The sequence below is a fragment of the Podarcis gaigeae genome, assembly GCF_964106915.1.
Source record: "Podarcis gaigeae genome assembly, chromosome: 4".
Taxonomy (NCBI): Eukaryota; Metazoa; Chordata; class Lepidosauria; order Squamata; family Lacertidae; genus Podarcis; species Podarcis gaigeae.
This window is the reverse complement of record NC_139677.1, coordinates 29293642-29312041: the sequence shown is the minus strand read 5'-3', so window position 1 is coordinate 29312041 and position 18400 is coordinate 29293642. Positions and strand designations below refer to the sequence as shown.

General features: G+C 41.0%; 1 protein-coding gene across 9 annotated transcripts in view; it reads left to right on the top strand.

Annotated features, from left to right (window-relative positions):
• ADPRHL1 (ADP-ribosylhydrolase like 1) overlaps positions 1–18400 on the top strand; it is a 37370-nt gene that overhangs the window by 10390 nt on the left and 8580 nt on the right. For 5 of the 9 annotated variants that reach the window (XM_083735417.1, XM_083735418.1, XM_083735423.1 and 2 more), the window contains 5 exons: positions 2149–2274; positions 6280–6420; positions 8917–9044; positions 11333–11465; positions 12456–12609. In XM_083735417.1, the coding sequence (XP_083591543.1) occupies positions 2149–2274; positions 6280–6420; positions 8917–9044; positions 11333–11465; positions 12456–12609 (682 nt within the window). Of the gene's footprint in view, positions 1–742; positions 816–1610; positions 1752–2148; positions 2275–6279; positions 6421–8916; positions 9045–11332; positions 11466–12455; positions 13797–18400 lie in introns of those variants that run through there. The other 4 variants (XR_014563489.1, XM_083735419.1, XM_083735420.1 and 1 more) reach the window with 4 other exon arrangements.

The following is an 18400-nucleotide window of genomic DNA, read 5'->3' as shown; positions in this document are numbered from 1 at the left end:
CTTCCTCAAAGAGGGCTGCTTGGCACTGACAGTGCTTTCCTCTAGATAGCTAATTATTTTATTGTTATTTATTCTTACCACTGTTTTCAATGCTGCTGTTACAATTTTTTAAAATGTTTTGCTTATCTTGCGAGTTTATATGATGTAAGCTATATTGTGTTAAGAGGCGGCCTACACAGGTATTTTGATTTTGGGGGATTTTTGTATGGTGTTGCTTATTGTGGATGCTTTTTATTGTTGTTGTTTAATCTGCTGTTTATTAATTGATGTTTTTTGATTGGGGACTCAGCTATATGTCTGCAAATGTAATGTTTTATGTGCATTATACAAATGTGACACTATATGGCTCTAGTGAGCTAATGGCAAATTTCACATATATTTTTAAACATTTTTAAAGCACTTTCACAGCACTTTTTAAATATATGTGTATAGATTCATCCTGGCTTTAATTTCTTTATTATTGTTTTAACTTATATTTCCACATTCCTGCCCTTTAAACACCTCCAAGGTGGCTTGCAAAAGTTTATCTAACAATATCAAGATAAAACTCACTTCAATTAATGTAATTATTATTATTATTATTATTATTATTATTATTATTATTATTATTAAATAGTCTGGGTATCAATACAGCTGGATAATGTAGGGGTGTGATTGCCTTCCCTGCTGCGACCTAAGCAATAGACGTTGGTGCTTGGGGAGAGGGAACTCTCTGCTAGGAGCTGTTTCTAGGCTTGGTGTAAAAGTTGTTGCTTTCCTTCCCTCCGAGATCCCAAATCAGCAACCTCCAGCTTTTATGATTCTTTCAAAATATTGTAAGTTACCTCAGTGGGGAAAAATGGGATATAAACATAAATTCACTCAAAATATATTACATATATAACAATCCAGCGAAAGTGAATGTTTTCTTGAATTGATTTCATTAGGAAATTCAGCAAGAGAGAACACTGAACATGTCTACTGAGAAGCAAGTCCCACCGAGTTTGGTGGGACTTACTCCCAAATAAGTGGGGTACAGAAATGTATAGTCACACCCTGGCCTATGCAGAGCAGGGTGGGGGCAGCTAGGTACATTTGCCCTGGGCCTTGGAGGGCTTGGCTGGCCGGGGGGGGGGGGGCAGGGTGGTTTGGCCTGCCAAGGGACCAGCTGCTATTTTGTTTGAGTTAATAATAATAATAATAATAATAATAATAATAATAATAATAATTTATTATTTATACCCTGCCCATCTGGCTGAATTTCCCCAGCCACTCTGGGTGGCTCCCAATCAAATGTTAAAAACAGTACAGCATTAAATATTAAAAACTTCCCTGAACAGGGCTGCCTTCAGATGTCTTTTAAAGATAGGATTGCTGCTTATTTCCTTCATATCTGAAGGGAGGGTGTTCCACAGGGTGGGCGCCACCACCGAGAAGGCCCTCTGTCTGGTTCGTTACAACCTCACTTCTCGCAATGAGGGAACCGCCAGAAGGCCCTTGGCGCTGGACCTCAGTGTCCAGGCTGAATGATGGGGGTGGAGACGCTCCTTCAGGTATACTGGACTGAGGCCGTTTAGGGCTTTAAAGGTCATCACCAACACTTTGAATTGTGCTTGGAAACGTACTGGGAGTTTTTATAACTTTATTCTAAGAAGACTCCCAACTAGGGCCTCAGACAAGCTCTGCACGGGCCCGGTCACACCCCTAGCTCTCATGTTAACATCAACAGGACTTAAAAGGTGTTTCCTTTTGGATTACCACACCCTATATACGTATGTATACTGAATTATAATTACTATCTTCCTCCCAGCTTAGCAATGAGCAACCTGTTGCCCCCCACAAGGGCTGCACAGAGCTTCTCTCAGGTCCAGGGTGGCTGGGAGGTATGGGGCATTCTTGACATGACAGTTTAAGTCTGGCATGCCCTTGGTGGGGGGCCCCTGGTCAGCTTAGCCCCCTGAGGTCTAGGGCAAGTATACTTGTCTTCCCCCATCCCTCTTCACAGGCCTGCCTCCCACCCTCAGAGTTCTCGGACTCCAACTACCAACTTCCCAGCAGCCTTCTGGCTACCACACCACTTCAAAATTCACTAACATCATCAGCTACAATCAAACGTGATTCAAATTACCGTTCATGACTCGTTTGCCTTTTTGTTGCTGTTGACGATAGGTTCGGGATTTGGAGCAGCTACAAAGGCCATGTGCTTAGGGATGAAATACTGGAAGCCTGACAGGCTGGAAACTCTCATTGAAGTGAGCATTGAAGTTGGACGAATGACTCATAACCATCCTACAGGTAACGTCTAGGCAATTCGACCTGTTTTGGTTAGGATGTATTGACTCTGGGTTGCCCTGCCCCTTGCAAGACTGGCACTCCTGCCAAAGCCCTGGTCGATCTGTGTGTGCGGCTTGAGGTCTAATTAACAGCATTTGAAGACTGTGATGGCCTGGGAATCCAATTCAGAGGCTGAACCAGAGGAATCCCAGCCTACACAGGAGTCCCCGCCTCCAGGGCCGGCTGAACTGGGGCAGGGCCTTGATTCTGAAGTGCCTGCACCTGTGCCGGATCCTCAGGAGCAGGCACCAGGTGAATCCACTCTGGCTCCGGAGGTGGTTGAGGACACAGTGCCTACAGGTGCACCTCTCCCAGCCCTGTCAGGGGAAGGTGAGTCTCCCCCTGGGTCCAGTAACCCTCTGGCCTCTCCTGAGCTGCAGAGGCTCAGGGCAGAGAGGCGGAGGGAACTGCTTTCTCCCAGGAGGAGTGCTCGCCTTAAGGCCAGGAGAGGCGGGTCACCTGGGGGCCGGGACCGCCCCTGGCCTCAGAGAAGATAAAGGCCAGTCAGCCTGGTCCCAGGTTGCGGGAGCAACGTCGTTGAAGAGCTGTTTCGGCCAGCACCCAGTCCTGTTCTTCCAGAGTTCTTGTCCTTGCCCGGCTCCTCGCTTTGGACCCCGCTTCGCCCATGGAGGACAGTCTACCAACCCTCGACCCAGGTCCTGGACCTCGCCCCACGGTAACCTCCCCCCGGGACCAGCACAAAGACAATTGAAAAAAAATGCAAGTAGCACAGAACGCAGTCGTCAGGTTGTTGACAGAGACAGGGCAATCTCAACATAAAACATCGGTCATGGTGAGCTCCCGTTGCTCTGTCCCAGTTCCTGCCAACCTAGAATTCCAAAAGCATGCCAGTGCAAGTAGATAAATAGGTACCACTGCAGCAGGAAGGCAAACGGTGTTTCCGTCCACTCTGGCACTCAAGGTGTCCCATTGTGCCAGTAGCTTTTTAGTCATGCTGGCCACACAGGCCAGGAAAGCTGTCTGTGGACAAATACCAGCTCCCTCAGCGAGATGATTGCCGCAACCCCATAGTCGCACTTGACTGGACTTAGCCAGCCAGGGGTCCTTTATCTTTTATCTTTTTACCTTATCTGCACTAATTGCCAATTTGTTTCCAAGTCAAATTCAAAGTACTGGTTTTGACTTTTCAAAGTATTGCATGGCTTTGGATCCCAGTACCTCGAGGACGACCTTTCTCCATATGAATCTACCTCGATTTGAAGAAGGGAATCTCTGCATGTTCCCTGCAAAGATGTTCAGAGGGTGGCAATAGGAAAACAGATGTTTTCTGTGGTAGTCCTATGCTTATGGGACACTCTCCTCTTGAAAGCTTGTCTGCTGCTAACATTGTCATCTTTTCAGCACCAGGAGAAGATGTATTTATTTTTCTGGCATTTACCCAACAATAACAGTCTGGCTTTTAGCAGCTATTTCTTTTGGGACCATTCTTGGGTGGTATGCTTGCTTGCAAGTGATTATTGTAGGTGAACACATTTAGTATGTTGCATTGTTTTAAATGGACATGTCTTTCTTTCTTTTGCAAGTTGCTTCAAGACTTCTTTGATGGTGGGAAGCAACACATAAATTCAATAAACTAAATTGTATTCAATAAACCACACTTACCCTGTGTTCTGCTCATAATGCAGGGGTGAAGAGACACTTGCAGGGGAAAGCTGGTGGGTGGGGAGAGGTGTTTAACCCTTCTCTGCCCTTCAGTTTCCCCTTGCAAATGGCCCTGTGTAGTTTTTAATAAGTTCCCTGTCCTCATCTGGGCTCCTAAACTGGAAGGAAGCCCAGTCAAGGGGCTGGGGGTGGTGGTGGATTGCAGTACCATTTGGACAGAGGAAACCTAATATAGTGTTCAAGTATGAAACAGAGAAGAAATGCGTGTACATACACAACAAATTTAACATGTTCACCTTGAAGCTCCTATTGTTTCAGTGGGCATAACTCTCAAATTAGCATACATAGGCCTGTAGCAAACTTAAGGTGCTTTTTGCTCAGGGCAGTTGTGGCTGGAGCTTAGCCTGCATAAGTGCTTGGGGGCTCTTTCTTGCAAGGATTCTGCAGTGTGCCATATCACAATTGCAATATGTCAGATTCAAGTTCTGCACTAAAAGCACACACAGCCCAACTGCAATTCTTGATGCATGAAGATAGGAATAGGGGTGGGAGCACTGGAGGAAAAAGGGGGGGAGGAGGAAAGACAAGAAAAGTGCTAATGGAATGGCTGGACCAATAGGAAGAAGAAGGAGCAGGTTGGAGAACCACTGGCAGTAAAGACATGCCTCAGCTTGACTATATCTCCTACTTCTGAGATCTGGGGGGATGAGGAAATGTTGTTTCTCCCAGCCAGCCAGCCAGCCAGCCACACTCATTTATGACTCTTCCTCTTCTCTATCCACTAGCCTGGTAAGTGGGAACAGCAGTGGTCTGCTATCTGAGAGCCATTGCTTGGGGCACACATCTGTTCTGCAGCTTCAACTGCCACCAGTCGGGGGGGGGGGCGAAACAATGCAATATGCCCACCATCAGAATTGCAAAATTACTGTAGGTCAGTAGAAGCAATAACCAGAAACAGTTGCATTCTGAGACCAGGTTAGGCTGTAGTCCAGTCTGACATGAAAACAGTGACACTGTGCAAAACCACTGGTTAATCAGAGCAAGAAACTGTTATTGGTTAAACTTCTGATCAATCTGTTTTAGGGCTGTTCATACAGAGTTCAACATGCAACATATTATGAATTCCTTTTAATTTTCAGCAGTTCGTTTTCATGATTTTCATTTTCGGTAGCTCTAAGGGCCATAAAAGCAGTTGTTTTAAACCTATGCACCATTCTAATGTTATCCTCATTAAGATCAATTGGACATAGACATGTAAAAGAAGTCATCACCCTGGAATGTTAATCTCAGCCAACAATCATCACATATCAGATGGCTCCCTCCTAAGTAGAGACACAAGTTGTAAGTCATACGTATTTGCTGAAGTATTCCATTATGCCAGTTCGCCCAAATCTAGTCTCCTTACTTTAAATGATAAATGCTCACACAATCTTGTTTTCTAGGTTTTAAAATGACAAAATAAAGTTGCAGACTATGTGACTTTTAAGTGTTTGGCACACTGCATGAAGGACTGGTATTGAATGCTAAGGATGACAGTGATTAATTGGATTCAGTAAATCTATCAGAATTGTCACATTATTATTTTTTAACTCATGCGCTTTTATCGGGAGTCTAGCTCACAGGAATAAAGTAGGTGAAGCATCTCCTCCAGTGGAGATTAAATGGTGGAAAAAAGGCTCACATGGTTTCTGTGTTATAAAGGCACAGTATCTTGACATGATACATCACTAAAATAACAGGCAAATTGTAATTAACACAAGAGCCAAATCGCTCATTCTTTGGAGGACATCAGTGCCATAATTGAAAAGGAGAAGTAATTGCCTGCAGCAGTGCCCCCAGCACCTGACCAACATTTTATAGGGGAAACCTCCAACTAAAAATCCCCATTTAAAATAAGCAAATAGAAAAAGAACCTACCCAAATGAGGCTGGCACAAACCTCCACACATACACTACATAAAAGAACCAGGCAGAGGGCCTTCTTGGTGGTGGCGCCCTCTCTGGAACGCCTCTCTTTGGTCAGGGGTTGAAAGTAGTGATGAAGGCTACAATCCTAACTCCACTTGACCTAAGAATAAACCCTTCTGGGTTCAACAGGACTTCTGAGTAGGCATTGCACCAGTCACTTATATACACATACAGTAATGCTATTTGAAGTTCAATACCTGTTTTATAGGGAACAAAAAAATATTCCCGAAGAAAGGCATATAGCTTGAAATGTGTGCATGCTGTCTTTCTTAGAGCTTAAAAAACGTAGTTTCTTATGCATCTGTACGCTGATTTCTCCTCCTTTTTGGTGCTACTTGGTGCCATCGTCATCACCATTTTTCTTTGCTGCTTTCAGGGTTTTTAGGATCACTGTGCACAGCTCTGTTTGTTTCGTATGCAATACAAGGAAAGCCACTGGTGCAGTGGGGAAGAGAAATGATGAAGGTTGTCCCAATGGCTGAAGAATACTGCAAGAAGACGATTCGGCACATGGCAGGTAACATTGCACAATATGCAATTGCAAATTCACACGTAAGGTGCATAATTGAAGCGTTTATGCTCTGGTAGCTTAATTTCCCTAACTGCCATTTCAGAACTCAGAAGGTTTTATCATGAGCCTAGAGAAAGAGAGATGCTACCTGTCAAATGAGGTTCCTCCTAGCAGATAGGGACAAGGACGTTATTGCCCCAGTGGCTTCCTTTTTAATCTCCTTCTTACCCGAAAGGGTTCTTAATGAATCACCCCTCTAGGGAATAGACAGGGTGAAGCAGAACAATCAAGTGCCGTCTGATCCTCAACAGCCTCACTCCTGTCCCTTTTAAATGTATCCTAGTGTTTTGAAATGTTTTAACTCATAATGCCAGTGAAGGTGTTTGTATTTGTCAATTTGCTACCTGTCCCTCTTCTCTGAATCCTTGCTCTAGGAATATACCTATATGCACAGTTTAAAAAAACGAAACCCATATTTGGATAGTGATTACTGACAAATAATAAGCCCTGTGTTCTTTCTCAGAAGTTCTCTGGCTTTTAGCTAAAGTTCTTCTTCTTCTTCTTCTTCGTCTTCTTCTTCTTCTGACTAGACCAGGTGCAGGATTAAGTTGTATAGGTCTGGTCTGCTTTTGACAGAAGGATGCTGTCACTCTTCTTGCACGATTCCAACCCTGAGTAAAATATGCAAGACTCCTAAAGCATGCATCTGTCATTATGGAGTGAAGTGCAATGCTATTTTAGAAATAAATAAAGGGGACAACATTTTAAAAACCCTGCCTGAAACAAATGTGAGCCCCTTTTCTCAAGGGATCTCTCCTTTTGAATTATTCAGTCAATTTCTTTTGTTTTTGTTTTCTTTTAAAAAAGCACATTTGTTTAATGTTTCCTGTTCTGCATATTCTCACTCTGTAGTTCTCAGAGGCAGCTTTACTGCCAGGTAGCCACAAGTGATCACCTGTGGTAGCACTTAGTACAGACAGATGTTTGCTATATGCTGCAGAAGATGATGCCTAGAACTTCTTTGACAAAAGTCAGCCTTCTGCTCAGGGACAGCATAGTGCAAAGGGTTTCAGGGCTGTAAAGAAGAAAGGAAGGGTAATGAAGCAAGGGAAAGATGGGGAGGAAAACCATATGTCTAAGGCCATAGGTAAATAACAAGAGGCTAGTAAGAAGCATCTCTCAAGTGCCTTTGGGGGGAACCCCAAAAGCAGAAAGCTGAGCAATGTGATTGTGAGGGAACAGGTGTTGGGAGGGAAGATCCTGACTGAGTAAATAGTCAGGTAGGTGGATGAAAATGACTGGCAGGTCAAGGATTTCCAGGATCAGCTGTGATACAGAATGTGCGACATCAGAGTTTCACCTACTTAAAATACCTAAAGGTATCCCTGGCTCCCTCCGGATTGCAACAAGAGATAAAGTAACTTTTCAGTCAGCAGGGATCAGTAAGCTATTTGCCGGGGGATAAGAAAATTATGTTTTTGTTCCTGTCTTCAAAGTGCAAGTGGTACACATACTGAGAAAATGAGCATAGCCTGCCTTTCTCAAACTGAAGCAACTTCACAAATGACTTTTTCATAATCAGCAGCAATCTGGTGTTTAGAAAAAAAAGTTTTCCTCCAGACCAGCCTTTCTCAACCTTGAGTCTCCAGATGTTTTCGGACTACAGCTCCCAGCTTCCCTGTCCACTGGTCCTACTAGCTTAAGGATGATGGGAGTTGTATTCCAACAACATATGAGGACCAAAGGTTGAGAACAGCTGCTCTAGACTCAATATATAAACTGTGCTGCAAATGTTTGTTTTGCTACAGATACAGTGGTTCAGGAAGGTATGCTGAATATTGGTGGCGGAAACAAAGCTACAGCAATGGATGCTGCGGAAGTGGCAGGGATGTTGCTTCCTGTAGGAAAATGTTTCATGTGAAGCACCACCAGTTTACAAAGTGCACCCTCTCTACTTTTAAGCATCTTTTGGGTGCATACTCAGAAAAGGCTGCACAAATGGGTAGAGATGCCCATCTTAGTTTATTTGCAGAGGCTGCCTTCTGAAGATCATACTGCAAAAAAAAAAAAAGGTGTTACTGCCAGCTGCCTTATCAGGTAGCATACAGCCTGCACTCAAAATAGCTCCTGTTGAGACTTGGGAGGGCTTCTTATGCTTTTGCTCAGTATTCAGGACCCAGTAGTAATTGCTGAATGGACTACAGTAAAAGTTTGTTTGTAGGTTTAATAGACTCTGTGATCTACATTCTGGTTTTCCAAAATGTGTGTCTGGTGGCCCTAATTATTTGTATTTAAATCTATTGTATTAAAATCTATCCCCCCCCTTTTTTACATTGTGAAGATAAGCTAATTAGTATTGTTGAGAGGCTAAGAATAGTTGGACAGGTTTTATTTAATTTTCTTCATGAGAGTTCTGTAAACTGGATTTTGTCATTCATGCTGTTGCACTGAAAGAACCTATTCAAGATTAAATGTACCATAATTAATTTGTTTTTCATTCAGAATATCAGGAGCATTGGTTTTACTTTGAAGCAAAATGGCAATTTTACTTGGAGGAGAGAGAAATCAATGAAGACAACCAGAATAAACCCAACTTTCCTGATAATTATGATGCTGAGGAAAGAGAAAAGGTAAACTCTTCAACCAAAAATTCTGAAAGCATTGGGGACAAATATGTACTGATATTCTCCCATCTGAAAGTAGGTCCTATTTTCCTTAATGTAGAAACAATTGCAACCAAGTACCATAACATGGTAGTAGTATAAGTTTACTGAATGACTCCAGCCTATGGGACAAATATTAGATTGGTGCTAGGTTGAGTGTAGGGGTGGGCTTCTAGATATGATTGCAATCCAATTCCCATCAGCCCCATTATAGACAATGGCCAGGGATGATGGAAGTTGGGATCCAGCAGCTCTTGAAGTTGCTGGATCAACTTCATATTCCATGTGAGATGGGGAATAGGAGATCCAAGGGTCACACCATTGCAGCTGGAGGTGAAGGGAAGAGCCAGCAGTGTAGCTTAAGGCGGTCATAATATTGGGTTCCAGATGTGGCAGCTAATGTGCAGATGGACTAGAACGACAAACATTGCAGTTCAAAGCAGGAAAAAGATCAGGTTACAGAGGTAGAATGTGGGAAATGGTGGAAAGCAGACATTCTGGCAGTCTCCTCAACAGAAAAACAGTATGCTTAGATTGGGGAGCAGAATTTAACAAAGCTGAGGTTTTATAGGGTCAGATGGAACTGAATTAGCTGTCCAGGTCACCAAGCAGATGCTGAGGTTGGGTAGCAAGGACTGTGAACATGCCTCTAGCAATCTAATTCTGCCTACCACTCTTTCAGCAGACATGCTAAGTTGGTGGCACAAGGGGTGAGAAGATGTCAATGTCTGTTTGCTGGTGGCTCCAGTTATATATCCCAGGCGCTCTATGAGAGCTGCAGTTTTTTCAGACCCGTGCGCTGCTGTGCTCTATTTTCTTAACTGAGATCTGATTCAAATGCTATGACTATCGTACTCCTGCATGACAATGACTCCACGGGGTGCCTCTGACATTTGAAACCCCCTCACCACCTGTCTCATCTGGGTTGCATAGATAGTCTTCATTACAATGCCAGTATTCTTTAATGCATTATCCCAGTGTACGAAGACTCTCCACGAGATCAGATGACCTAGCTCATGAAATGGCTCTCTTGTCACTCATGCAAGCCCTTTCCTCACCAGTATTCCATATGAAGTTACAATATGCACAATCCATTCTGTTACTTGGAGACTTGCCCCAAACAGATTGCACCCAAGTAAAAGGCAACACACTTAAATAGGATGCAAATTTTGCCAAGAACATTATGGTAGTATCTACTTACATTTCAGCATTTCACGAAGTTGCAATACAGCAGAAGCTGCTGTTGGAAAAACTATTACTAAGAATTCCAGTGAAGAATTCCAGTGAAGAATTCCAGTATCATCACTGGATGTAGATGTGACAATTGCTTAGCGGTCAGGATGTTTGTTTACTTGGGGCACCACTTATAGTACATTAAGATCTTCTATATGGCCTTTGTTGCTCATTCTGTGAAGGCTACAGCTTTCAAGAAATGTTGGCTAACTGTGACCTTCATCTGTAGAAATATACATGTATGCTCAGTATAATGTGATACCCATGCAAGAAACCATCATCTGTGTAATAAGAACCTTCAATCAGCAGATAGGACAAGTCCTGGTTAAAACTTTCTGGATCACACACTGTCTCTCTGTCTCTCTATTTTCTCCACCTCTTTACAGAAAGTGTTCAACGGTCAGTGAATGAAATAAAAAGGTTTGCCAAGAACAACAAAAACGGTAACATGCAGTTCCCTCTCTGAGGAAGCAACCTTGTGGGATTCCACATTTTTATAGACTTAAGTGATAAACTGTAGGCAGGTTTTGAAAACGCATAGGCAGTGTTGCAACTGCCATCATGGTGATGTCAGAGAAGCAAATGACATCATCATCACCACCAACTTCATCATAATCTCAGATAAACGGATGGAGGCAAATGGAATCCTTATTTGTGAAGAAACCCAAGAAAGATGAGCTATCTAAGAGATTGCCTAATTATGGTTCCCCCAAAGCCAAGAAAGGCCGTTTCCGTCTTGTTTCAGATTAAATATTTTTTAAAAGAAATATTTAATGTATGCTAAAGTAAGGCTTGACCACACACAGAAATAGGCAATGAGAAAATGTAGCTCCAATATTTTTAAAAAGAAATAAGAAAGGGAGTATTTTAAAGCACAATCTGCAATTTACCTCATGTTTCTGTGCCATGCTATGAAAAGAAAAAGAAAAAAGGCAAAGTAAAAGAGTGGCATTTAAATCTGTATATTCTGGGTTGCCTTGCCATCAAATTCACCCAACCAAACTCATTAATTATCCATTCAGACTTATAGGAGATGGAGTTCTGAAGGTCGTGGTGGAAGGAGAGGACATGATGCTCCAATGATTGCATATGATGCTCTCTTAGGATGTGGTAGTGATTGGACCGAGCTTTGCAACCGGGCAATGTTCCATGGCGGTGAGTAATCTAGTAGTTCCTATATACGGCATACAGACCATTATAATTTTTGATTAGGGTCAGTTTGGCTACATTAGGTGACTCACTAATAATTCTAGCTCTTTCCACTTACTACATCCATTGAAGTATCTAGCATCTAAAGCACTTGTACTTTCCAACTAGTAATTATTGCAGTAATCTTGTGCTGGTTGGGAAAAGCTTCATTTCTTATTCCCATAAAGGAAGTGGCAATCCTACTATCAAAGAAAAGTTAAGCCACAACAGGAATTGTGAGGTTGTTTTTTTTTAATCTACGAAAGCTTATATGGTCTACACCTATGTTTCACAAGTAGTTTTACAGCAGGGGTGTTTCAAGAAGGAGATGATGGGCAAATTTTGTTAAAGGCACTGGCCTTAACAAGCTGTGGTTCCCATAATTCTTTAGGAGAAGTCATGACTGCTAAAGTTGCCTAAGAGTGCTTTAAAGGTATGATGTACCGTATTTTTCGCTCTATAAGACGCACCAGACCACAAGACGCACCTAGTTTTTGGAGGAGGAAAACAAGAAAAAAAATATTCTGAATCTCAGAAGCCAGAACGGCAAGAGGGATCGCTGCGCAGTGAAAGAAGCAATCCCTCTTGCTGTTCTGGCTTCTGTGATAGCTGCGCAGCCTGCATTCGCTCCATAAGACGCACACACATTTCCCCTTACTTTTTAGGAGGGAAAAGGTGAGTCTTATAGAGCAAAAAATACGGTAATTGTGACATGAAAGACTAATTGTCAGGATGGCAATAGGGCATGTCTTCTTTGGGCTGTTTCCACCTTAGAGTTGTCCCCCCCCCCCCAGTGACTTTTTTAAATGTTTTTGCCAACCTGATACTTGTCTCTTGGTGGTGCCAATTTGGACCAGCGCTCAGAGAACTGAGATTGCTCTTAATATATATGATATTATTTCACGGAAAAGCTAAAAGGGCATGCAACTGGGTTCTCATTTCTGCTTTATTTTACAGGTGAGAGTGCAGCAACTGGAACTATTGCTGGCTGTTTATATGGCTTGCTTTATGGTCTCAACAAGGTTCCTAAAGGCTTGTACCAGGATCTTGAACAGAGGGAGAAGCTAGAAAACTTGGGAGAGGCTCTCTTCCGACTGTCTTCAGAGGAAAAGTAAAGATGTTTTTGCCATTTCATTTTATTTTTAAAAAGATTATATTATACCCTGCAGCCAAATCCCTAAGAAGCAACTCTAAACAGATTTTTAAACATTCAGGAAAAGAATTGTGTGCCCCCAAGTCTCAGTGAAGTCACACTGTCTTTAACATGACGTTATTTTATTCATTTACTCTGAAGTACTCCCACTACTCCACAGATAGGAGTTTCTTGACCCGACCTAAGGGCCAGTCCACACATTACATTTTTGGGTATATCTGAGTTTTTTTAATGGACCCCTAAAAATGTAATGTATGAATGAGACAAGTGTTAGCAAATATAGGGACAGAATCAGCTGCATCTAAGTGTACATTGGATTGCAAATCTATATTTGCATGTAATGTGTGGAAAACTCCCAAACTATGCCAATATTGTTGCAGGCAGCATTATAAAATGCTGCGCAGAGGTAGAATAGTAGAATTATACTATTAAATTTATTGTAAGCCACTCCAATAATTTATTTGAAGGAAAGGGTATAGTAAATAAAATAGATTAAGGGTATTTAAATTCTGTCAGTATTCAATACTTAAGAATGTATTCTAATATTAATTAATATTAATCATACTACTTTAATTATAGCACCTTGGCATTATAATTTTTGGGGGGATGAAGCAGTCTAAGAACCCATTTTTGTTATAAAATTCTGCATCACATCAAAATGTGACTGCATGTACACATATGCCAATAATATATATGTAAAACTAATGCTGTCTGCACACCTATTTAAGGCAAACTAATTTTATCACCCTTTGAAGGAAGTATGTCTGAGATTCTATTTTTTCAGTCCATTTTTATGCACTACTTCCGGTTTCCTCTCAACTCCGTAATATTGACTTTTTTGTGATATCACCTAACTGAAAAATCAATTAAATGTATATCCTTTTTCAGAACTGTAGTGCCTAAATATTCTAGGAAGTTATCTGAGATTTAGCAGAACACAAATATATAACATTCATATATATATATATATATATATATATATATATATATATGTATATGCGATGCGACAAAACACACAACTCTACAACTATTCCTGCTTCCTATATATTTTTGTGGTGATTCCCCCCCCCCCCCCAAACCTTTACAAACTTTTTAATGATTTGGGTGGCTAAAATACTTGTAAATAAATTAATCTTATGCCTCTTCATAAGCATCATTCATTATTTTGACATTGTGTGCATTGCATGTTACTGTGTCATTGCTGGAATTCTTGCTTGCAGTTGTCACTAAGTCATTGTTGGTCAAGGTTACAGTGAGTTTCTTGGTGCTGAGAATCTCTTCTACTACGAAATCTAGAAAGTGTTGTTCTGGTGTAGAAAGATGTAGGATATATAGTGGCAGATAAAGAGTTTTAAAGTTAGTGGGTTGGATCCAGACTGAGGCAGCAACCTTACATACATTCAACTTGGAGTAAGTTCTGTTGATTTCAATGTGGTTTTCTTCTGAGTAAATATGGAGATGGCTGGTAGTTGTGGTATAAGTTAAGAGCATTTAGATTCTGTTAAAATCAATATAAAAAGTTAGTCATGACTAATTTAAGTCCTACTGATTTCCATTGGACTTAAAGTGTGACCAAGGTTGGCACTCTACTAAGTCTTACTAAGAGTAGACCCACTGAAATGAATGGGCCTCGCTTAGTCATGTTCATTAATTTCACTCGGTCTACCTGGAGTTGACTCTAGTTGAATACTACCTAAACAGTGCATGTCTTACCATGTCTACTCAGAAGTAAGTCCTATTCAATTGGGCTTACAAGTTCCAGGTGAGTAGGATGGATTGCAGCCTAACCTAGTCTAGATACAACCAAGGCAGCAGATCTTTGTGTAGATTTTTATTCCCTCCGTTTCTCCTGATGTAGATCGTCACTCACCCCTTCTTCCCTGGTGGTAAGAGGGATGCCATTTTGTGGTTTGCCTCAGGTGCCAAAATGTATTGGGCCGGCCCTTTGTGTAAATTTTGACATACACTGCCATCTCCCACCTTAGTTCTTCACTGTGGTCAAGTCCTTCACTCTCCTGAAATTTTAAGGGTTTTAGGGGGTTTTTGGGCCAGTCAGAGGTTGACACCCAAATGAAAATTCACTGCTGGCCTCTTTCTCATTCTCCATGTTGAACGTACTCTCTTAAACAGTCACCTTGTAAGTTGTAACAGTAACCTTGTAACTATGAATAGTGACTGAGGCAGCCTACAAAACAATCTCTGTATAATATGATCCAAATTATGGAGCCCCATTTGCTGTTTTATATTATTACCTTTGTTTCAAAGCAGTGCCTTGGGCAGTTTATTTTATTCGCCCCCAATCTATTTTAACTTTCTGAGTAAACCGCTTTGAAGTCCGATTGATTTCTGATATCAACTTTGTGCCTCAGTCCCCTTTCCTTTGTACTTTTACTAAGAAGTAGCCACCACAGTTCAGTGAGACTTTAATTCCTAGTAATCATGCATAGGATTGCATTCCTAACACATAACTTTAATTCTTTCCATAGAATACCTATTCCTAACTCTTTGTCAGCAGCTATACTTAGTTGCCCTAAGAGTATATGCAATTTGCTTTCATTTGTTGAAACTGCTGAAGTGAAGAATATAAGTGCTGAAACATACAAACAGGTCATCCATGACAAGACACTGATTTAATTCTGGCCAGGAAAGGAAAAGGAATTTGCCATATCATTAGCAAATCTCTAATGTGATTTTTGGGTTCTTATGTTACCACAGCACCATAGGAAAGAGTTTCCTCACCGCTGAGGTAATACTTAAGTGGTTCCTATGGACTCTGACTCACAGTGTGAGTTCTTTGTTTAAGATTAAAATCTTCTGCCTCTTGACACCAGAAGACAATTAAATGAGGCACTGGCCCACAATGTTGGTTTCAAGACCTCCTGAATATGCCTTTTTTGTGTGGGCATTGATGAAACAAGGATATCATATGGGGGAGGGATTGGAGAGGGACTGAAGAAATGGGGAACAGATATTTCCCCTTCATTCCCGAAGCTAGATTTATAAATGCATCATAGTCTTTGTTTGAAATAAAACTCTTGATGTATTCTTCCCATCTGAAGACTCCTATAACTTGAAAGGGCAATTTTTTTAAATCATTGGGGTATATTTAATATTAATCCTTGAATTCATACTTCGGTAACGGGAAGAGAATCCAGTGAGTGACATGGCTTGAGATTAACACCGGTTCCAATAAATCCAACCCTTGAATCAGTGACGTTATCCATTCTTTCATGTGTGCGTCAGGCATGGCCTCAGCAGAAGCTGCTTTTTATAAATAGTGTTGTATACATGTGTTGTCGTGCAATGGGGAAAACCCCAAAACACAGTGACATCTAGCTGCTCATCCTTATCCTCATATGCTGCATATTGTTTGTTGTATTCAGTGCTGGTCAACTGTCAAAAGTTTTCATTGCTTTGTTGTCTTTTTTCCATTATGACAATGGTAATTATAAGCAGAACCTGTGATGTTGAGCACAACTGTTTCATTCAGATGTTCTTGTGTGCAATGTTTACCTGTGAGAAAAGCTCCGAGGCCTAGATTTTGCCATCTTCATTTACAAGCAGAGGGGTGAGGGGCAGTCTGCCACTTCCATGTGGTACTGTTCTTCAGGAACATCTATATTTCTGGTTATTGTGAGGTATAAAAAAGGGACCATAACATGTGCAATGCAATGTTGTTGTATTCGTGTTTGAAGATCTATCTCTCCAAAAAGCAGTCTTTTGATTTTTGCTGTGAAATCTCTTTCTGCTCCTCCCTCCTTCAAACTTGAGCTGGCACCCCTGTTGATAGGACATGACCATTAGAAGTACCTTTTTTTAAAAAACCACAAAGAAACAACAACTCTTCATAAAATGCCACAGCTTGTTGAGAAATAAAAAAATTAATAAATGGTTGACTCTCTTATGTGGATGGCAGAATCTATCTGAATTTAGCAGCTTATGTTGCTTCTCGAAATCAGAAAAGCACCTTCATTGTATGGTCTGGGCATCTTACGTGGTAAGGATGAACTCCTGATCTGCTGGAATCAAAGCTGGCATTTGCCCTTGCATTCACCAGTGCCAGGATTTCATCCCAAGGCGATTTGTTGTCTTGCTTTTGCTTGTATATGAAGAGGTATAAAAACTTAATACTGTCCTGGTATGCAGACTGAATCCCATTCACATACTACTTTATTATTACGTGAATTAACCTTCCAAGTTTTTTTATGGTGCTAGAAAGTTGAAACCTCTGGTGCATTTTCCCCCCTCCGGGCTATTGTCTATTACTGTTGACTTCACCATGTAGCTTTCACACTGAGTTCACTATTTTATTTAGTAACTGATCCTCACCAGTTAATGCATTTCCTAAATCCTCAGCTGCCTGTAGGCCTAATTCTTCAAACAGAAGTAGGCTTATAACCCTGCCAGACTTCTATCTCTACCCATGTTAATAAATGAAAGGATAGAGAGGTCAATTGATATTGTGTTGGATATCATGGCATACAATGCTTTTATCTCTGGCTTTCCTGGTTTCACTGGGATTCAGAAAAGGGATTTTAAGAGAACATTTCCCCACATAATTGATAGGAAAGCAGATCAGATTTTCGCTTAGGACTAGATGGATTTTATTACACAGTGGAATGCTGCAAGCTTTCAAACTTTGCTAACTCCCTGTAGAGAGAGAGCAGGCCAGGCTCCAAAGGGTTCTGTGCATTAAAAAGTAGGATTTGGACTTTCATTTCTCAAACAGTTTCTTCATCACATCCTACTCTCAGTTGACAAACTGCATTAGAAACTGAGGGTTTCAATAGCAATTTCTAGTATGGCATGAGAGTCGGTTGAAATAAAATAATTGTTTTTTTGTTTTGTTTTTTAAACCCCACTGAATGAACTATGTAATATTTTGCTCGTATCCTGTTCCTCTCTGGTTTCTGCCCCTTTCAGAAATGCACACGATGAAAACAAAATACAGACAGAACCTTGCACTACATAGTGTCATGCTCCAGACATGACACATAGTCATATTTTGTTTTCTGGTACTTCAGCTGTATGTTAAGCCACTATGCCATTATTTGGGATGTGCCTGCAGAGGTGCGTCCTGTGTTTCAAAGAAAGTAAAAAAATACTCTGTGCTAATACTATGTATGCTTACTGTTCATAACAGCCATTCCTGGACAGGTATCAGCAATCATCTGTTAATAACAGTCATAGCTAAGACAACTGTTGTATATAATCTTCTGCACTGGATAAATGTGCCTGGCACATTAAGAGGAGTGCCAATGTAATTTTACTTCTAAAATTAATGCTCATTTTTTATTATGCATATATTATGGTTTTTCATTTTAAAAAAAAAACACTGTTGATTTTATCTATATCTTGATACACTTTATTATGTCTACCTGCTTTTAAGTGCACTTTTCTTGGTAATGTGAGAATTTTATAGTGTTTTTTTAAAGAGAAGGACTGTAGATCAGTGGTAGAGCACCTGTATTTCGTGCAGAAGGTCTCAAGGTCAATCCCTGGCAACTCCAGATAGGGCTGAGAGACACCCTTGCCTAAAATTCTGAACAGCCATTTCCTGTCAGTGTTGACAGTCCTGAGCTAGATGGACTTATTGCCTGACTCAGGCAGGTTCCTGTGTAAAAATGAAAAAATAAAGCGGTATATAATCTTGTTTAATAAATATAAATACATTAAAACCAGTAAGGAAGTAAAAGCAATGTTGATGACTTTCCCTGGACAAAAACAACAACATTCGTTTTCTTTTATG